The sequence below is a fragment of the Bidens hawaiensis genome, unplaced genomic scaffold (genome assembly GCF_021521415.1).
Source record: "Bidens hawaiensis isolate Kalapana, Puna unplaced genomic scaffold, B.hawaiensis_p1.1 tig00010731_1, whole genome shotgun sequence".
Lineage (NCBI taxonomy): Eukaryota > Viridiplantae > Streptophyta > Magnoliopsida > Asterales > Asteraceae > Bidens > Bidens hawaiensis.
Genome location: NW_027491821.1, coordinates 741,217 through 762,486, shown reverse-complemented (window position 1 = coordinate 762,486; position 21,270 = coordinate 741,217). Strand labels below are relative to the sequence as shown.

Here is a 21,270-nt window from a genome sequence, read left to right as displayed (position 1 = left end):
AGTTGAAGAACATGTCTCCGGTCTATGTAGCTTTCATGAAGATAGAGAATACTTTCTTGCACCATATTTAGACGAGTATTATATTTATATATTTTTTTACTTATTAGTCTATTTCAATTAGTTTTTCCTTATTTTATCAGTACTTAATTATTCTCTAAGCTTTTTTTTTAGCAATCACTGGTCCCTATTCGTTATAATCCCCAAAAAGGCACGAGTATATATTTTAGATTCTCTAATGATAGCGGGAAATATTGATCAATCTAAATATCTTCTTTCGGAAGTAATTCGGTCTGCTCTTAGTGAGATCAACTTTACATGGACAATGGTTCCGGTATGATTTATATTTCTTAGTTGATTTATTTTTTTAAGTTTTAAATAATTAATTGTTAATTTATTGTAGTGTCAACAACAACCATCCAATTGGGAATGTGGTTTCATGGTGCTTAAATACATGTTTGATTTTGTGCATACTTATCAAAACAAATTTTCTGACCTTGTAAGTATTTTATATTTATAATTGTTTGATTTTTTTAAATGCTAACTTAATCTATTTTGTTTCTTTTTAAGATGGTGCACGACATGACGTTTGTTACCGAAACAGAGATCGACAACTTACTTGAGAACTTGATGCCGGGCTTTTATATGAAGTTTGGTATACTTGATTAGAAGTACTTGTAATTTAGATTTGTAGTTTGTTTAATAGATTGACGGTTTTGGATTTAATGCATTTTGGTCTTGCAATATTTTGAAGTTTATATTGTAAAATTCTGGATTGAATGCATTTTGGTTAATTGTGTTATTTTGGTGGATTAATTTGGTTGATAATATTGAGCGGTTTAAATAGATTTGGGAGGTTAAAATCTGGATTTGGCGCCATAATAACATATTATAAATGCTCATTTGACGCGGTTTGCGAGTGGCTAAAAAATATATTTTTTGAAAGGTGAGTTGTTTATTCGTTGCCGTTAGAAGGTATTCGACGCGGTTTAAAAGGATGGCTAAAAATGATTCTTTGGAAATTAGAGTGGAGCATTTGATGCGGTTTTTGAAGCATTTGATGCGGTTTCCAAAACCGCGTCTAAAAGTAAGTATAGCTTTTGAGGCCCCATTTTTTGACGCGGTTAAAAACCGCATCAAGCTCATTTTCACCGCATCAAAAACTTGTTTTTCTACTAGTGGTATTATCGGTTCATTTAAGTACGGCGTACTTGTAGAATGGTTGGTAAGACATTGATTGTGAAACTTAAGGCTAGTATATCGTGTATACTCGTGCATTATAAGGCACGAATATGAAACATGTATACTTGTACACGACACAAAAACTTATCATGTATTGTATCTCAAACACAAATACGAACATGTTAATAATAAATATACACGATAATACTGGTTATTTAAGTAAAACACGTTTTAAACTCAACCAAACTGGTAAATATATAAGGATGACAATTCTTATGACTATCATGCAAATTGAAATACATTCTTAACTAAGCTAACTACGAAGGAGTTGACATAGTTGGCCGGGTAACTCAACTCCAATCAATGCAACATATATATATAACACAACAATGAACGAAGATCACATGCACACGATTAATAAAACGTTCAAATGCACAAATTAACACCGGTTATGTATAACAAAGTTTAACTACCAAATAATTAATCGAACCCTGGTCTTAGTTACGATCAAGTGATGATAAGCCAGTGATGGTCGGATAAGCTACTTTGATGTAGAAACGCTGAAAAATAACGATCTCTCTAACCTTTGATGGTTCTCCTTCTATCAAAAATTCTAAAACGTGACCTAAAATATGTAGTGTCCGATTTGGTACAGTCGGTACCAAAGTTTTGAGTTTCGATACCGGTATTTTCCCGATTATTTTACCAGTACCGTCCTGATACCTAACCGAAGATTTCGGTACCGGTACAGGTACCAATAATTTACGATTTTTAGGACCAGGACTGGTCGGTGCTGGTACGATACCAATCTCATCCCTGGGTGGAATCTTCCTTTTCTTTTACATTTTTTCTTCACTTTTCATTGTTCTTCATATAACTATTACTACTTCATGTTTCTTTGATCTCTTACTATCTTTCTTCGTCTAACTCACTACTTAACGTTTCTTAATTGTTTTATCATCTTTCATCATTAAACGCAACAACATAAGTCGAAGTAACAAGTTTTTTATAAACATTTTGTGAAATTGTGATGATTGTTAACAAATAGGACATATTCAGTATGTATTATCACTTCCTCTTTAGCGAAAAAACTAGCCAAACAAGAAAGTATATCATAAACTCAATCATGGGCTTATAATTTGTCTACGTATTAGTTGCACATATAAACCTCTATGTGCAGCTAAGAGATAATATTAATGATGATATGGTGAGCTTCAATGAGTATATGATTAAGCGACAATATAGTAGAACCTCTATAATTTAATATTCGATAAATTAATAACCTCGATAAAATTAATACTTTGTCCGGTGCCAACTTGAGATTAGTACAAAATTAGACCTCAATAGATAAAATAATAAACAATATAATTCTTTTTGAAATCCCTATGTATATATATTGGTCCCAACGAAACTATAAATTAATAATTACTAAAATATTCCAAAATTATATGATTGTCTAGTAAAATTTGAATATACTGACACTTGTTTTTTTATGAACTTCAAATCTATATTGAGTTCATCTTTAAATCTCCTCATTGCACTTAAGAGTTGAGGCGTTGTAATCTCATATTGCAATAAAAAATTGTTGCCATTAATGCTTCTTTTCGAGTGACCGGTTCCAAAGGTACTAAATCATCATCAGCTTCATCGATCATTAGCTGGATTTTGAACGGTATCTGTCATAATTTCTTCAATGCTTTGAACCTCGTAACATTCATTATTTTCACCTAGATAATCCAGCAACTCATTCACATCCATTTTGTGCCGTCAAGTTCTCGAGTTCACGAATATAAACTAACTCTTTAAATTAATAATTTGTTAATTTATCGATATAATAATATCTTGCTAAATTTATGAAGTATCTCGATCCTAACGTTATTAATCTACAGAGTTTTACTCTATAATTATCTTCTCTTGTTTGTTTTACAATCTCCCACCAGCTTTGCAATGCAACGTGTATGATAGTAACCACTCATCTTAAGCTCTTTGCATGTAGGATTGATTGTATCTTGAATTCTCCCACACACATCTTGGCTTCCTGAAGTCAAACTCATAACATGTCAATAATCAGATTCTCGAAACACGTCATATTCCCATTTCAACACATAAGGGTTTTTTCAACTCATTGAATCTTCATGTCATGCTGATTACTATCATAAAACTTATTTTGTTTCATTAATCAACAATAACCATCCATGTTATATCACAGTATATCATTACTTCACACACCCAAATGACGGTGTTTTAACTACCAACAATTCATTATTCATCCATTCTAAGTTATTAATACTTGTTTATTATTTAACTTGGTTCCAACAAGATGATCATTCCCACTAGACACTTTCAACTACATTATGTAATTTATGAGGAATCACTCTGAACTTTTGCATAATCATTGATTGATGCATTTAAACACTAATTAATGTGCATAGCAAACCTTAGAATTAATACATATTTTGTAATTTTTGTTTCTTAACTTTTTCCACCTATTCCAATTTTATCTTGTTAAAATTAATTCAAATAAATATATACATGTTAGCAAGTTAGGTTAATTTCGATCCATTCAATATTTGTTAATATAAGTAGCAATTTTGACACTATAAGCAAGTTATATTTCAAAAAATTGAGGTGTTAGTGACACTAACACCTCAATTTTAGCGTTACACATGAGGATTGTAACGCGGGGATTGGGAAGGCATGTGAGAGCACTTGCCATATAATACATTGAGAAGTCTCTTTATACTATTTGTGACACCTTAAGGAAGTCTCTTTAACCTCAAAACACCATCAAAATGTTTTTAGTAATTTGGTTATGGATGAAATGAGATTTCTAAAGTTAAGCTAGTTTAGATAGGACAATTTGTGTGTTGGGCTTTGAGAAACATCCGGGTAATCGAAACTAAAGTCGTAGTACATGGTAAGATAACTAAATAGCGTTATTCTTTTACCTCTTTTTTATAGAGTCTACTTGTGACATATCAAATTTCAATTGTCCTCAGTTATTTAATGCTTTAAATTAAACTCCTGTAGGAGAAAACCTTCCAAAAACAAGGTGACCCCACCCCCTTCCCCATCCCGACATAGAGGCTAGAACTAAAGGTGGCCATTAAACTTAGTTCTGGACCTAACTCAGAACGGGGCTTGGTCTTACCCGTTGCGCTACAAAACAAGTTTTGGTTTCTTGAATAAACTGTACCTGGATCATAACAGATATGGACCCGCTAGAACAACGTCCACTTCTACCCGGTCAAAACCTAGTCTAAAACTCGACCATACCCAGAACCATCTCGTGACTTTTGTTAACCAAACCCGAAATCAGTTTATACCTGATTCCGATTCTTAAAAAAAACCCACTCTCCCACCTCAACCTCAAACCAAAACGTTTATATTTGTAGAACCACCTCATCTACACTTTCCTTAAGCATTTCAACTTGAGCCAGGCCCATTAAGAAAACCCAATGGGCCCAAACCTCACACTAATAGTAATATCCAACCCTGAGGAACCCCTCCGTTTCATTAATTCCAACCTTCCACTTTCCGTTTCTCATTCTCTAATATTATTATTAATTATTATTAATATTGTTATTATTATTCCGCAAAATCTTGATGAAAGAAAGACTGAATACAAGTAAGCATTTGTTGGCTGGCTGACGACGACTTCGTCACTAACCCTCTCTCTCTCTCTCTCTCTCTCTCATTCACAAACCCTAATTTCATAATAATAATAATAATAATAATAATAATAATTAATTCCACACCAATGTCTCTTCTTCTTCTTCTCCATTAACCCTAAATACCAAAACCCTAACCCATTAACCCTAATCCCCCAATTTAATGACAGCCGATTCTTCAATCACTCCTTCCGGCGGCGCCAACAGCCCCTCCGCTCGGAAAACCCTACCTTCTCCCTGGGTCCACGCCTCGATGGAAGGGTTCGACGGCAGCACAAACACCCCCCTGGGTATCCTATCTTTCCCCGTCACTCTTACGGACGGGAATCACTCACGCACAGAAGACGTGGATTTTGTCGTAATGAGGAAGCCACACCACACATACGACATTCTCTTCGGAAGAGACGGGATGGCAAGATTCAACGCCGTGGTATCTTCAGTCCACGGCATGATGGGATGGCCAACAGCTGAGGGTGTAGCGGTGATCACCGGCATTCCCCAGGTATGCATCGCATCTGTCTCATCTAAACCCAAACCAAAGATGGCTAAACCAACCATCACCGAACCGGAAAGATGGGCCTTCAACGGCAAATACCCTGACCAGGCCGTTTCCATTGGCCCAACAGTTGTTGATCCCACACGCACCTTACTCAAGCGCTTATTACAGAAAAACGCTGACATCTTCGCGTGGACACCAGCTGACATGACTGGTGTACCCCGAAGTAAGGCAGAGCATAAGCTCAAATGCGATCCGGCTGTTACGCCAGTCGTACAAAAGCGCAGAGTAATGGGGCTAGAACAAACTAACGCGTGTAGAACCCAAGTCAAGGAACTCCTTGACGCAGGCATCGTACGCGTTAGTAGATATCAAACATGGGTTGCAAATCCCGTTATGGTGCCGAAGAATAACAAACAATAGCGCATGATAGCGCATGTGCATAGATTTCAAGGACTTAAACAAAGCATGCCCCAAAGATTGTTATCCGTTACCCGAAATTGATCTTAAGGTGGATTCGTTAGCACCGTTTCGCCTTAAATGCTTCCTGGATGCGTATAAGGGGTACCATCAAATCCACATGGCCGTTGATGATCAGGACAAAACCGCTTTTCGGACGCCCGATGGCACATTTTGTTACCAAATGATGCCATTCGGACTTAAGAATGCCGGGTCCACATACCAACGCCTGATGGACAACCAGTTTCATGCCCAAATTGGGAGGAACTTGGAAGTCTACATGGATGACTTGGTCATCAAAAGCCCTGACGCAGAAGCGATGTTGAAAGACATCGAAGAAACTTTCAACACGCTTAGGAAGATAAACATGAAACTCAACCCGGGCAAGTGTGCCTTTGGAATGGAAGAAGGGAAGTTCTTGGGGGTCATCGTCACTAAAGATGGCTTCAGAGCGAACCCTGAAAAGGTCGAAGCCATTATCAAAATGGAATCACCTACTACCATCAAACAGGCTCAGACACTGAATGGACGACTAGTGGCACTTAACCGCTTTTTGGCAAACCACGCGGATAAGTCGTTTCCTTTCGTGTCAACGTTGAGAAACTGTTTAAAGAAAACGCACTTCCGCTGGACACCAGAAGCGGAAGCAGCTTTTCAGGAGATTCGGTCACGCTTGATCGAACTCCCAACGCTCACAGCACCAAAAGCGGGAGAGGAGTTAATCCTATACCTTTCCGCAACAGATAGAGCAACCGGGGCAGTCCTGCTAGTAGAGCGAAAAGGCATCCAGATGCCAATCTATTATGTCAGCCGTATCCTAACAGACGTAGAAACCCGGTACTCTACCCTCGAAAAATTAGTCTTAGCACTTATACACGCTTCACGCAGGTTAAGACGATATTTCCAGGGTCACCCAATCACCATTCTCTCCAACTTCAAACTTGCAAACGTTCTACGCAAACCCGAGTTATCGGGACGCCTAGCCAAATGGGCAATTGAGTTGGGGGAGTACGCGATAAAGTATAAGCCAAGACCAGCCATAAAAGGCCAGGTTTTGGCCGACTTTATTGCGGAAGTGCCTGCATCGCGGGAAAAAGAGTGCCAGGAAGAGGCTCAACCCTCTCCAGCACAAGACATCAATGATGTCTGGCGACTCTACACTGATGGAGCAGCCAGTAACGAGGGTTCAGGCGCAGGGCTGAAACTAACCAACCCAGCAGGCCAAGAATACACCTACGCTATTCGACTGGATTTTCCAAGTACGAATAACGAAGCCGAGTATGAGGCATTCTTGGCTGGGCTGAGAATTGCGCGTAAGATGGGAGTGAAACACTTGGAAGCCCACGTGGATTCCATGTTAGTAGCCAATCAAATCAACGGGACGTACACGGCCGTGAACGACACAATGGCCCTGTACCTCGCACAAGCAAAAACCCTTATGCGCGATTTCAACGACTGCAAAGTCATACACGTCAAGCGTAGTGAAAACAAATCTGCGGATGCGTTAAGCAAGCTTGCATCATTAGCCTTCACCCACTTGGGAAAAGACATCCGCATTGAACTCCTCGAGGCACCTTCGGTCCCGCACAAGGAAATTTGTGTCATCCAAACCGGCACAGAAACGTGGATGACACCAATAATAAAATACCTCGCGGCAGGTACACTACCAGAGTCAAAAACACAGGCAAGAAAACTACGCTGTAAAGCATTGAATTATCAACTCATCGATGACATCCTTTACAGACGTAACTTTCTTGGCCCACTCTTAAGATGCGTGGACAGCCAAGATGCTGACTACCTCCTAAGGGAAGTACACGAAGGCATCAATGGAGTACACGCAGGCCCACGCGCTGTTGTAGCTAAGCTAAACAACGCGGGATACTTTTGGCCGGGGATGCATACGGATGCGCTGGCATACATTAGAAAATGCAGGTCTTGTCAGCTCTACGCACCCAACACGCACCGCCCGAAGAATGAACTTGTTCCAGTCACCTCTTCATGGCCATTTCAGAAGTGGGCCATCGATGTGACAGGCCCATTTCCTACAGCAGCAGGAAATGTTCAGTTCCTAGTGGTAGCCATCGACTACTTCACCAAGTGGATAGAAGCAAAACCCTTAGCCCAAACAACCGCGAAACATATCAAAAAATTTATTTGGGAATTTATTATTTGTCGTTTTGGACTTCCACAGAATTTGGTGAGCGATAACGGCACCAACTTTGCTGACAAGAAGCTACAACAGTGGCTGAAAGAACTTCAAATCACCCACACCTTTACCTCAGTGGCACACCCGCAAGGTAATGGTGAGGTGGAAAGAGCAAATAAGAGCATCGTCGAAGGCATAAAGAAAATAGTCTTGGAACACAGATCCGGCTGGGTGGACGAGCTTCCGCACGTCCTTTGGGCAAATAGAACGCTGAAGAAGGCCAGTACGGGAGAAACCCCGTTCAGTCTCACTTATGGCACTGAAGCCATGGTCCCGGTCGAAATTGGTTTACCCTCACCAAGGGTCTTGATTCAGCCAGAAGACAATGATGTGGAAAGACGGTTAGACCTTATGCTAACCGAGGAACGCAGAGACTTAGCCGCAGTGCGTGAAGAGAACTACAAGCGACAAATGCAAAAGTACTACAACACGCGGGTAAAACTCTGCAACTTCAATATAGGAGACTACATACTGCGTAACAACGAGGCTTCGAACCAAGAACGCCCAGGAAAGCTGGCCCCGGTCTGGGAAGGGCCATACATTATCAAAGAAGTTCTGGGAAAGGGCGCATACCGGCTCGAAAGGCTCGATGGCACTCCCATCCCAAGAACATGGAATGGAGCTCAATTACGCAAATGTTATATGCAGATCAATTCCAAACTTGTAAAGAAAAGGCCTAGAGCCACTTCTAATGGAAATGATTCTCCTTTCACAATGTGTTGATAGCCTTACCTTTATACTTATGAACTTCCCACACTGATGTGCCGGTATTCACCGAATAAATAGGGGAAGAAGTAAGTCGTTACGTGTGGAAGGCGGCAAAACCCGCATAAACACAACGGTAAAAATTTCAAGTTTTAAGGAAAACCTCCACGCAGGTCAGATGTAAGTAAAGTTTAGCCATCCTTGTAAGTGCAAGTGACGGTCCTACCCGCACAATCACGAATAAGGAGGCAAAACTTCAACCTATTATCTACCACGTCCAAAGGTTAACTTATTCTGAACACTTAGAAAATTTCAAAGGAAAAGATGAGGAAAACTTCCACGCAGGTCAGATATAAGTAAAGTTAAGCCATCCTACTAAGTGTAAGTGACGGTCATACCCGCACAATGATGAAAGAGGAAGCGAAACAAACTTATAATTTGCCACGTTAAAAAGTTAACTTATCTAAGTACTAAAGAAATTGCTAAGTTAGATCAAAACATGCGTAAAATAAACAAGGCAAAGAATTATCACAATCTTTATTCCATCAAAATTCAAATATTACAAAGATTGCTGGGTGCATACCAGCATACAAAAGAAGCTATACAAAAAAACAAAAATCTACGCTAATGGTGGAAAGGGATCTTCAGGATCATGCTTCAGGACCACTTCTACTTGGACCCGCACCATCAGTAGAGCGTGGCGGTTCAAGGAAAGCTTTAAGGATAGCTAGCCCATCATCAGCAGCAGCGACTTCGTTTACCTTCTCCACCACCGGATGCGGGAAGGCGGCATACTGATTCACTGCTTGGTCATAAACAGCTTCAGTATCCACATCATACAAAGGGAAGTTGGAAGGCGGGATGCCTTTCTCAACAAACCCTAGACCAAGCAGGAAGCCGGCCTTTTCCCCATTCTCATGAGAAGTGTTGAGGGCTGTGCTCATAGCATCGTCATAAGACGTCTCCGTGAAGACCCGATGCACAACTTACAAAAAAAAATACAAGTATCAAAACCTTTTCTATTTACAAAGAAAAGCGTAAAGACATGAAAAGCTTACCTGAGACAACGCTTCTCGAAGAAGCCATTCCTTGGGGATCCCCGCCACCTCCTCGCTCTCGGCCTCTGAGTCAGACCGAGGCACCGGATCGGCAGTGGAGGCCACCTTCTCCTTCCCCTTCCCGCCGGCGGCCTTCTTCTTCCGCACCAATGGAGGACCATCTGCGGATTCCTCATCAGAACATAAGATTAAAGGAATTCCAGCAGAGGTTTCAGCATTGAGGGGTCGAGGGTTGAATAACGCCTTACCTGGCCGCCTGGCGCTCAGGATCTCGTGGCCTAGCGGGTAGACCTCCACGAACCGATCCGCCGTTTGTTCTAGGATGGGCAACTCGTTCTCATCTAGAGCACGAGTACCCATCCGAGCCGGACTGTCAGCCTCCCGCGGGTACAGGAGCGACTGCAAGTCGTTCCCATCTGAAATAAAAGAAAAGCAGTTAGAAGACAAACCTATATAAACAAAGAAAACAGAGCATACCGTAAGGAACAGAGTTCAAACCGTATTCGAGGACGATCGGGATCTTTTGCGCATCCGCATCCTTCCATACCCGGCTCATCCCGAGCATCACCATCCCGGACTCCGCAAAGCGGTAAACCGGAGATTGGACTCGGGATATCTTCGAGAACCATTCCGCCTCCTGGTAGTTGGAGGCGTGAAGGCTGGGAAGTGCCTGCCCATTCTTGAACTTCATGGCAAGGGGGATGGCGCGAGCGGAGATGAAAAAGAACTCCCGCTTCCATGAACGAAGACTCCGCTCGGTTGCGCAAATCTTCAAACCCTTGATCCGGGTTATCAGGGTATACCACCCCTGGATGCACCTCCAAGAGTAGAAGGTCATCAGGCGGTCGACGAAGGGCTCAATGCCCAGAATCCGGCACACCCACTCGAAGTGGCGAATCTTCGCGATCGCCATCGGGTGCACCTCGGTCAGGTGTACACCGTGCCTCTATAGGACACGGTACACAAACTTTGTCAACGGGAACCTAAGATTCCCATAGACAAAGAATGCAGCATATACCCCGATCTTGCCTCTGGTAGCATCATACACCGTCTGATGGGGTTCAGGAAACTCAGGCTCGAGAGACTAGAGCATGAACTTCCTGACGATGTACTGATATAGATCGACAGGCAGAGCACACTGGCACTCGCCAGCAGTACTCTTGTCATCGACGTACACCCCAGCCTCCTGGGCTGTAGCCTCAAGATCGTGAGACGACATCTTGCAGATATGAAAGAAGAAAACGATTTCAAGAGAATGCTCGACTGAAAAGGTGAGTATTCGCTGGAAATCGTTTTGAAGATGAAGAGAAGTGAAAGTGTGGATTACAAAGAACCCTCTCCCCCTTTATATACTAATCGCAATTAATGCGATGAATTTAATGCGGAAGAGAGAGAAATCGAAGGTGCAATGAAACTATGACACGTGGCAAAAAACAAGCTGGCAACAGCTGTTGAAAGGACGCGTACCATTAATTTCGCGGCCACGCGCCCGAAAAATCGCGCCCACGCGCCTGAAAAAGCGTCTGGAATGACCAGGTACTGTCACGTCACCATAACTTCCTGCACGTCCTGACACAGTCAGAAGAAACCGTCGCACGACGTTTCAGCAGTTTGGACTGTTCTTATCCTTTCACCAACTCTTCGAATTTCAAAAATTTCAAAAAAAAAAAAAAAAAAAAGATTCAAAAGTAAGCGGGAAAATACCCCTTACCTTGGCAACCAAGTAACTGTAAGACAGGTGCGGGTACAGTGTCAAGGCAAAACCCTTCACATACTTAGCACTCCGCAGGGAATTCAAACCAGGAAGGATCTTCTGGGCCACGCTTGCGGAAACGGGAATAACATCCCCGCATAGCGAGAACGTCGAGAACTACATTGTTTGAAGCTCCAAGATGGAATTGGTGGTTTTAACATAATTGATCACTATGTTCAAAACTACCAAAACCTCATGGAGAATCCACACAAGTGGGACTCAACGCTCCTGACTTGCGAGGAGGTTACAGACCTACCCGCATCATACCCAAAGATCAAGCAGGAAAGTCGGGAATTTCTGCAAGTGACATTAGGACTTCCGCGGAAAGAATCCCCATGGAAAACCTTAAAACTAAACCCTTTTCAAAACCCTTTGCTTAAGTCCAAAAGTTCACCTCACTTTATTAAACATTCATGAGAAGAACATTGGACTGGGGGGACTTGAAGAGGTAGGTCCCAGCAGAGCCCAGTTGGACCCGCAGGACTCACCTTGAAGAGAGACGTCCGCGCAGAAACCAACTGGATCCGCAGGACCCACCATGCTCAGAGACGTGACGTCCTTACGCGCAGTACGCAAGCTGTTCCCGCAGGAAAAGCCTCCCAATGGTAAAGTACTCCGCCTGTCCCCGCAGCTGCGGATACAAGCCATCAGGAAAGGCTACCCGCACTGATAGCAAGGCTACACGCACAAGGCACTAACTCTTGCTACTTCAGTAGTCACCTGAAGGAATGAGCAAGGCGGGAATACTCCCGCCCAAATGAGCCAGTCCGTATGCTTCTGGAAGATCTTTTGTACTATACCTACCAAGGTATGGGCAAAACAGACGATCTGGCCAGACGCCCATGAACCAATCACAGGGTGACAGCTCACCGACAACAGTACGAGGAGGTGCACCCTCTAGTACTGTTTGTCACTATTAGCCGCTGCCTACTCACCAACCCTTACTGTGGGACGTGCGCAGCCTACAGTTGGTGGAACAGTGCATAGCCGGCAGTAAAGGAACAGTATACAGCCGACCTTGTCACTGTCGGCCGCAGCCTATCCACCAACCAGCATGGCTTGTGCATAGCCCACTGTTGGTAGAACAGGAATACTAGTCAGCCGGCTGTACCTTCTAGGAAACCTACCTTCGGCTATAAATACTCAAACTCCTTGGAATGGTAAGGACATCATCTGATATCTCATTATCTTATCTAGCAATCTCTTAATATACAGAGCAATCTAGTCTGATTCTCACGCCGGAGGGTGGTCACAAGGAGGAACCCCCCCCTTCTCAGTGACGAGCTTACGGTGTCTGTTTTGCAGGTCACCTGAAGAACAACCTTCTCTGCTGGACCTCATCCTCGTGAGAAACATTACTTAACCCCCAGATTATCCGTAATCTGCCCCGGGTCGCCTAGTGTTTCTTCAATATTATTACAGGCACCTATAATTTCACAACCACCACCAAAACAAGCAAAACCCAATTCAAACCCTAACCATAACTTTAACCCGAACCACCGCCAGAAACCGATTAAACGCGGTGGAGCTGCTGGCGGCGGTAGCAGCTACGTCAGGCCGCCGCAGCCACCGCCACTTCCGCTGCCGTTTCCTTTGTTTGACATGTATGGTAATTTGGTACCCGCAATTCCCGAACCACCACCTCCACCGTTTAAGCCGAGTAATTGGTCCCCGAGACCTGTTAATCACTCATTTAACCGGCACCCGGGGCGAAGGAATAATAACTTTGGTCCTCGGCCTTTTAATAATGGTTATGGGGGAAGGCGTGAGCACCATGGTCCGAGTGGGCCGAGTGGTCCTGCTGTTAGTAATGTTCATGTGCCTGGACCGAGATGTCCTGCTGTAAGTAATGTTCATGTGCCGCCTCATCAAATGGTCCCGCCACCGCCCCCGCCTTATCGTGGGTATTTTCGTCCACCTTTTTTGGTTCCTCCACCGTTAAGACCGTATGGTGCTCCGATTGGTTATGGTAAGTTTTATTTGATTCGGTTTCTTGATATTATGTTTAAATGTTAATAATTTTGAATTTTGTGTAGAAATGGGTGCATCGTATGTATATTTTCCGACACTGGCTCCGGCTCCTTACAGGGGTGGTGCGCCGGTTCTTTCACCTGGACCTTCGGTTTCTTCGGTGTCTGATACGGATGCGTCTTTGCATGATGAGATACTTAAACAGATTGAATATTATTTCAGGTGAGTTTTACACTTTTACTGTTTTTATCATAATGTCAAAAGATGAATTTGTTCTTATGTGTATCTAATGAAGTATATTTGTTAACCGCAGCGATGATAATTTGGTAAAAGACAACTTTTGAGGTCTCATATGGATGAAGAAGGATGGGTACCTCTCACATTAATAGCTGGTTTTCCTAGAGTAAGTAAATTTTTACTTGCGATTTTTTTGTAAGATCTTTCGTTTGTCATTTTTTATGTTGTATATTATGAAGCAAAATCTGAAAAGGTATCATTGATTTAATATTACTTGCTTGTGGTTGATTCATGTGTTTTTTATTAAACATGATTCCAGATGCAAGCTATGAATATCTTAAAAGATTCAAGTACCGTTGAAATTCAGGTGACTCTCTCACGACGTTCAAATGAAGTTATTTGTTTATATCTTCGTTATTATTATGACTAAATGTTGTTTACCGTTGCAGGATGAGAAGGTAAGAAGACGTGCTGATTGGAAAAAATGGGTACATACTCGTCGTGAAGTAACCGAGAACAACACGGTTGAAGAAGCCTCACTACAGATGCTTACGATCGAAGACGGGCCCGGTAACAAAGAACAAGTGCTGGCCAATGGGGATGTCAGCAATGAGGACCACTGATGTTAAAGTCAAACTTTTGTTTATGCAGTCAAAGTCAACATCTTATTTATGATCTTTGACTGTGCTCAGATTTTGCAGTTTTCAGTAAATAGGTAAAATGGGTGCCTGAAAAAGAAGAGCTTTTGGATTATTGGCTAATGAGTTTTGATGGTTTTTATAGTTTAAGTTTGCCATATTATATGCAACTTGGTGAGTGAGTGGTGATTGATGATTGGTGGAGGTTAGAATCAGATGCTTTTGGGAGTCTTGCTGCTGGTGTTTTCAAAGATGAATGAATATTAACCATTATTTGCTGGTTTAAATCTTTTTGTACTGGATTCTTACATGTCTTTTTGAAGAGTTGAGTTTTATGGTACTTTTGACTTTTGGACATACTGACATTTGTATTAGAATGTTATAATAGCTTGTTTTGTGTTGAGTTTTGGTTTGTTTACTATGTTTTTTCAACTTCTCATGTACCAAGTGCATAAAGCAACATTTTTTACGCGCAAAAAGAACGACATGAACATTTTCCTCGTTGCCAAAACCTGTAATCAAACAAATGTGATACATCAAATGAACTCGCTCATTGAAATTACATAAGTGATAACGAAGTCTGTTTTCATCACTGTATTATGTCTCGCTTCTACATATATCTTTACTTATTGGTTAAAGTGACTCGTGTTAAATTTAGTATTAGGCTAAAAAAGAGCAGGTCAGATTGGATATATCTTTACTTACTGGTCAAAATGGCTGGTGTTAAATTTAGTATTAGGTTAAAACAGAGCGGGTAAGATTGGGTAACAAGTCAAAACGAGTCATATTAGTTAACGGGTCAATTCACCATGTGTCAAACTGGGTAACTCGTTTGGTTAAACCAGTCAAACCATAACAAAGTTGCTTATTTATATATTTTGATATTAATTGGATCATTATGAATTTATGATGGTTTATTAGAACTTCTATATACTATTATATTTAAAAATTATAAAAAAACATTACAAAGCTATTTTAAAATGAAAAAGAAACTAAAAAATAGACCCGAACCATCACATTGACGTGCACCATCACGACACTAACTTGTTTTAATTTCAAGGACATTAAGGTAAATTTTATATAGTTATAACCCGAACCTATTTTTAGTCATAACTCGGTTGGATGAACATGGCATTGACGTGTTGTTAGAGCTTTCGATTAAATGAAATTGCATCCCAACCGTCTGATTAAACTAAACCAAAACAGGGTTGGAGTAGCGATGAAAGTTGCAACGAAGAGATGAGTAATCAGATCACCATCTGGAAGCCTGCAACTCCATCACTATTGTTGAAGGGTAAAACATTAAAATAAAAATATATATATATATTCTATTTACATAGTTTGAGATTAACTGTAGAAGGCAATAAGAAGCATTTATGCAGATTGACACTGTGAATCAAGCCAAAAAAATAAAAAAATCATAACTTTGTTAAATATCATAAACTCTTAAAAGGGTCCAACTCCACCATAAGCAAAGAAGATTGTACATTGATGAATAGTTACATTCTCTGAGAAAAACCCGCATTCGACAATTAGTTAATATGTTAAAGAGGTTGCAAAAAATATCAAAAAGACCAATTAGACTTGATAACCAACGCAGGAAATTGCGTAGAACCATCTTTCACAAACAAAAGCGACGGTTCTAACAAAAGCTTTTCCCCAAATTTCGCTTTACAAAATGCTTCAAGCTGATAATGATCCCAAACATTCGAACCGCCAAGTTTGAACCCCCATCCAATATCATCATCGGGTAGATCAGTCATCGACACGCCCCACTGCAAGTATCTAGGATCCAAACTATTCATCTCGACCCACCCTTCAACTTTAGTGCTCGAATCAATATCCGACTCAATAACCATAGCTGCGGACCCACCTGAACCGTCACTCGCTTCGATCGGTTCTTGATGACGCCTAAGCGAACCGATTGGTAGAGTAAGTTGGCCAAACGAAGCATTTTGACTTGAAATTTTGTGTGTTTTCTTTAAACCCAATAAAGAGACCTTCGTACTCCACGGAAGTTTATACGAAACTTGCCCGAAAGTGGTTAACGAATGACTGTTTACGAACTGAGCCAACGAAGTAATACAATTTGACTTTTTCACGGTCACCCCGACACCACTACCGATATGTTCATTCAACAATGGAGGTCCGGTAAACGAATGACCAACGTCGCTGCATTTAGCACCCAACGGAACCGCAACCAACGAGCACCCATCATCAACATTTGCAGAATACACCACCTTTGCTAACGAAAGCGGGCCGTCAAGTTGACCTTTCGCCACAAACTCAGCGGTCAACGAATCCTCCTCCCGAACCTTGCTTTCAAAAGTAAACCGAGAATTCACACCAGTTTTAATCCCGATTCGGTTAATAGCTTCTTGATTATCTTCGTTAATTCCGTCAACCATCAACACCATCCCCAATGCCTCTATTTCTCCCCTTACACGAGTACTCGTTTCACCAACCGGACTCGGGTTAGATGACTTTAAAGACAGTATTCGCTCCACTTTATCCTGCCGGTCCCTCAGCTTCATAATATCCGCAAACGCCTCCCGTTGCAACCGCTTCAAGATATCAATTTCAATCTGCAAACATGTTACAATCAATCAATTTATAACTAATTGTGTGAAACTCAGGTAACATCAATAAATAATCATATCACTTGAGTGATCGGTGGAATTAAAGTAGACTAAAATAATAATAATAATAGATTCGATGGGATTGGAATCGGGGTAAAATATGTTACTGACAATCTGGAATCGCTGATATAACACAGTAGGGATGTGCGTGGTGCGGTTCGGTGCGGTTTTCAGCTAAAACCAAACCGAAAACCAAAACTTCGGTTTCTTCGGTTTCGGTTTTTCGGTTTCGGTTTTCGTTTTGGTTTTGGTTTCAGTTCGGTTTTTTGCCATTTGAGCTTGAAAATTTTAGGCCGAAAAAGAAGTTGGCAAAAAATAATGAATTTAGGTATAAATAATTTTGTTAATTGTAAAGTAATAGCCTATTATATATTTGACCAAAAATATTTGAGCTACATATTTATTAAATTCTTATAAATTACTTAATATAAAACATAAAAAAACAAAAAAATAGGAACTCGGTTCGGTTCGGTTTTTTCGGCTTGTATTATATGCAAAACCAAAACCAAACCGTTAGTTCGGATTTTGCAAAAACATAAAACCAAACCATCGGGTTTTTTTTCGATTCTGTTTTTTCGGTTTGGATTTTTCGGTTTTTTCGGTTGCGAATCGGTTTTTTCGGTTTCTTGCACACCCCTATAACACAGAAGTAGCAGAATATGAATCGGTGATACAATAGCATTTCTTACCTACGCAGTTATACAGTAATTGGTTATCGCAGTGGGATCTCGAAAAATTTTAATATCACGCAGAATTTATATACACATATAAAAACGTAAACATGCATAATTTTAATAACAATATCAAAACTCAAAACTACAATATTTAAAACACGATATAATCGTAAGCCATGAAATTTTCCTCCGAGCCAGCCGACATCAAACAAGGCATCCAGAGAACAGTCAATATCGGTCAAATAACACCGATGATATCGGTACACCGACATATTGCTTGGGGGACCAATAACCGATATATCACTTATATTAACTGCATAAATTCTTACGGTCAACTAGGTCAAACGGGATTTTTCAGGATTACCGAAACCCATTAAAAATGTACTTTCGTGTTCGGGTTAATAGTTATTCATGTCGAGTTTCGGGTTGTGGATAAAATGACATCATAATATCATCTACCGTGAAAACAGGAAGCATAGAGTACAAATTATAATATATATTGAAATTAAAGATAAATGGAAATAATTGATGAAATTAAGGTTTGAGGGTGATAATATTAATACCGGAGGCGAAGGACTAGGTTTGGAGAAGCCGAGGTTGTCAAGGAAGACATTTGCAAAGGATTTGAGTTTGTCGGTGACGGACTCCGGCTTATCGGAAGACATTTGACGGGAATTGAATTAGGGTTCGGTGTGAATGACAGTTAAGGGGTAAAGAGTTGAAGATACTGAGAATGGAAATAATATTATTTAGAGAATAATAATTCTCAATTTGTGTGTCCTCTTGGGCGGGCTAAAACCAAGGCCATTGATTTATAACACGGACTTGTTAATATGACATGATGTATTTTTTAAAAGGTTTTGTTTTAGCTTAACAAGTTTTGTGTTTTAAATAAGTCGATTTAAATAAGACATATTTAAATTCGTGTCATAACAGGTTAAAGTCTTGTTAACCTTTTAGTAATCTGTATAGATTTTCATTTTTAAAAAATAAATATATATACATTTTTAACTAATGCCCCTTAGAACTCGATGTTATATTTTTTATGGATGTTATGATTTGCATCTATGTTTTTTTTGTTTCAAATATGTTATGTATTTCTCGTCTTTTGTTTCTAATATGTTATGGATTTGTTTTTTTTGTTACAACTATGTTATGGATTATCTATTAAGACTTTTATGCTTGTTTTGAAAATTTTGTTTTGTTACACATGTATTATTCATTGTGTCTTTAAACATGTCCCTTAACAGGTCTTAACATGTTAACCTTTTACTAAACAGGTTCTTGTTCGTGTTTGGAAAAAAATGACACGATTAGTTATCGTGTTGTGTTCGTGTTTAGTACAACAGATCATCATGTCTTATCGTGTCGTGTCCGACATGTTATGACAGCCCTAGCTAAAACGACTCCCTCCGTCAGTTGACCATGTGTTGACTCGTTAAGCCTTCAATAATACATTGTCTTGTCATCATTTTGACATGTTAGGAATGTGTTGAAATGACCACCCTTTCACCCCCTAAGGCTTCAATAATACACTGTCTTGATATCATTTTGACCTGTTGACCATATCTTCGTCTCTCTCGAACCCTCAGTGATCCCTAATCTCAATCTCGACGGTTGATTTGAATCCCTAATGTCTCAATATTCGTCTTCATCTTCCAAACAATCGAGGTCACACACATATGATCAATCGGAGGTGAGATGCTCTTGTGGTGTAGGGACTTGTTATCAGTTTTCCCGGATCGAAGGAAACCCTAGTCGAAGATTCTTGTATTGTGTAAGTATGAAATAAGTTTGATTTTATCACACTTATGATTGTTGATGTTAATTTTGATTTAAGCTTGTTCAGATTTAAGTTCCTTGATAACTATTATGGTTAGATCATTTTGTGGAAGTGTCGTGTGGATTTTGCAAAGGATTTGAGTTTATCGGCAAAAATATTATGGGTCCCAGCTTATCAGAAGCCATTTGTGGAAGTTATTGTTGTAATTGAGAAGTTTTATGAGTGAGTTAGGGTAATGAAAGGCGTGCGCTTTATTTTCCGTTTCCTTTAACCTTGTCCTGAGAAATTATGCGAATAATTAATATATGAAGATGTCTGAAAATTTGGTAGCCTTTAAATGATTCCATATAATTTAATTAATAATCATAATATATTAAATTGTCTACATCTTACCCTCCTCAGACCCTACCATAGCTTTACTATTGATGGGATATACTGAGTACGATGATGATGATGATGATGATGATGAATATATTAAACTTATCCGATTGAATATCAACCATCTCACCTCCTATTCGGTATAATTATAAATATGAATATGGGATTGGTAGATATACCAATTCAATGTAGTTTTTCATATAATTTTAAGTATAAGATTTAAAGTTCAAAGAATGGATTGTAGGTGTCTTTTAGGTCTTTTTTTTTTTTTTTTGCTATTTAGGAGGATAGAATTTTTACCAACTAGGATATGGATGCTCTAAGAAAAAAGAAATTTATTCAAATTACAAAATCTAGCTATAGTTTGGCATGCGTTCATGCTTTTTTATAAGGGTGACACTCTCTATCTTACATGATCCAAAATTAACCTATAGAATCATGTATATTAAACGGTCATCACATTTTGCGTGTTATAAATGTTGCCACATGGATCCATCGAGATGGAGATTCGAGTCTTGGCAACGGATAAGGGCTAAATGGATTAAGAGGTTTACGTGTAACATTCGTTATTTTTCAAGCCCGAATTTTGACCCGTTTGAATATTATTAACCGGACGTTTTTTTTTATTAAAACCAATAAGTTATTAGTCTGGTTGGTCATTGACCATTTATTACACCACTCGTATATGTGTCGTTTATTTAATAAAACTATCCAACTTGTACAAAAATCACCCCTTTTTTTCATGTTCTATTCTAACTTATTAATCATCCAAACCCGAAGGACCGTTCTGAAAATTATTAAAATATTATTTTAATTCATCTTCTTCTTTCCCCATCATCACCATCAATCTATACCCCCCCCCCCCCCCTTTTGCTTGTTCCTCAATCTTCGGCGAAATTAACCTTTCCAAATCCTTTTCTAACCAAAAACGCGTTGTACCGACACTCTATACATGGTAAGCTATAACAAATTGACAGCCAATGACAGCTATGACTCGTTAATGACGAACCGCGGCTTAGCCATCCTTAAAACACTATATAAACTCGATCATTTTACAATTAAACTTGCCCACACATCCCTCATTACCTCACAACCATAAACACTAAGTCAATCCATCATTTGAAGCCGTCCCGACCCTCATCAACCTCAAACTGGAGCCGCAAACCCTAGTTCATCAATCTCCCTTAATCTGTCATTATTTCTGGTAATTAATTTTTGTAGTTAGGTCGTTTTTAGTCAATAATTGATAACCCTAACTCAATTTGAATCAACGATAATCAATTAAACGAATTTAAATTCTAGGGTTTTGATTTGGGGAGGAGCATAAACTGCGCTTAATGCATTTATATTTAAAGTTTCCTTGATTTATCAAACTAACGCGCTGGCCTGATGGCCAATGTGTGTTTTCTCAAAGTGTTAAACC

The 21,270-nt window shown here is 40.0% G+C and overlaps 1 protein-coding gene and 1 pseudogene across 2 annotated transcripts; one reads left to right on the top strand and one right to left on the bottom strand.

Annotated features, from left to right (window-relative positions):
- Positions 1 to 1,215: 1,215 nt before the first annotated feature.
- On the top strand, positions 1,216 to 14,834 carry LOC143535999 (uncharacterized; annotated as a pseudogene). Its single transcript, XR_013135812.1, has 6 exons — positions 1,216 to 1,248; positions 12,950 to 13,496; positions 13,564 to 13,720; positions 13,812 to 13,901; positions 14,055 to 14,102; positions 14,185 to 14,834. The product of XR_013135812.1 is annotated as an uncharacterized LOC143535999 (transcript).
- An 877-nt stretch (positions 14,835 to 15,711) lies between these two features.
- On the bottom strand, positions 15,712 to 18,427 carry LOC143536012 (uncharacterized). The gene is made up of 2 exons (XM_077030101.1): positions 18,250 to 18,427; positions 15,712 to 16,958 (listed from the first exon to the last, which is right to left on the bottom strand). The coding sequence occupies exons 1-2, from the start codon at positions 18,349 to 18,351 to the stop codon at positions 15,939 to 15,941; spliced, it is 1,122 nt and encodes a 373-aa protein (XP_076886216.1). The 5' UTR covers positions 18,352 to 18,427; the 3' UTR covers positions 15,712 to 15,938.
- Between the last annotated feature and the right edge of the window lie 2,843 nt (positions 18,428 to 21,270).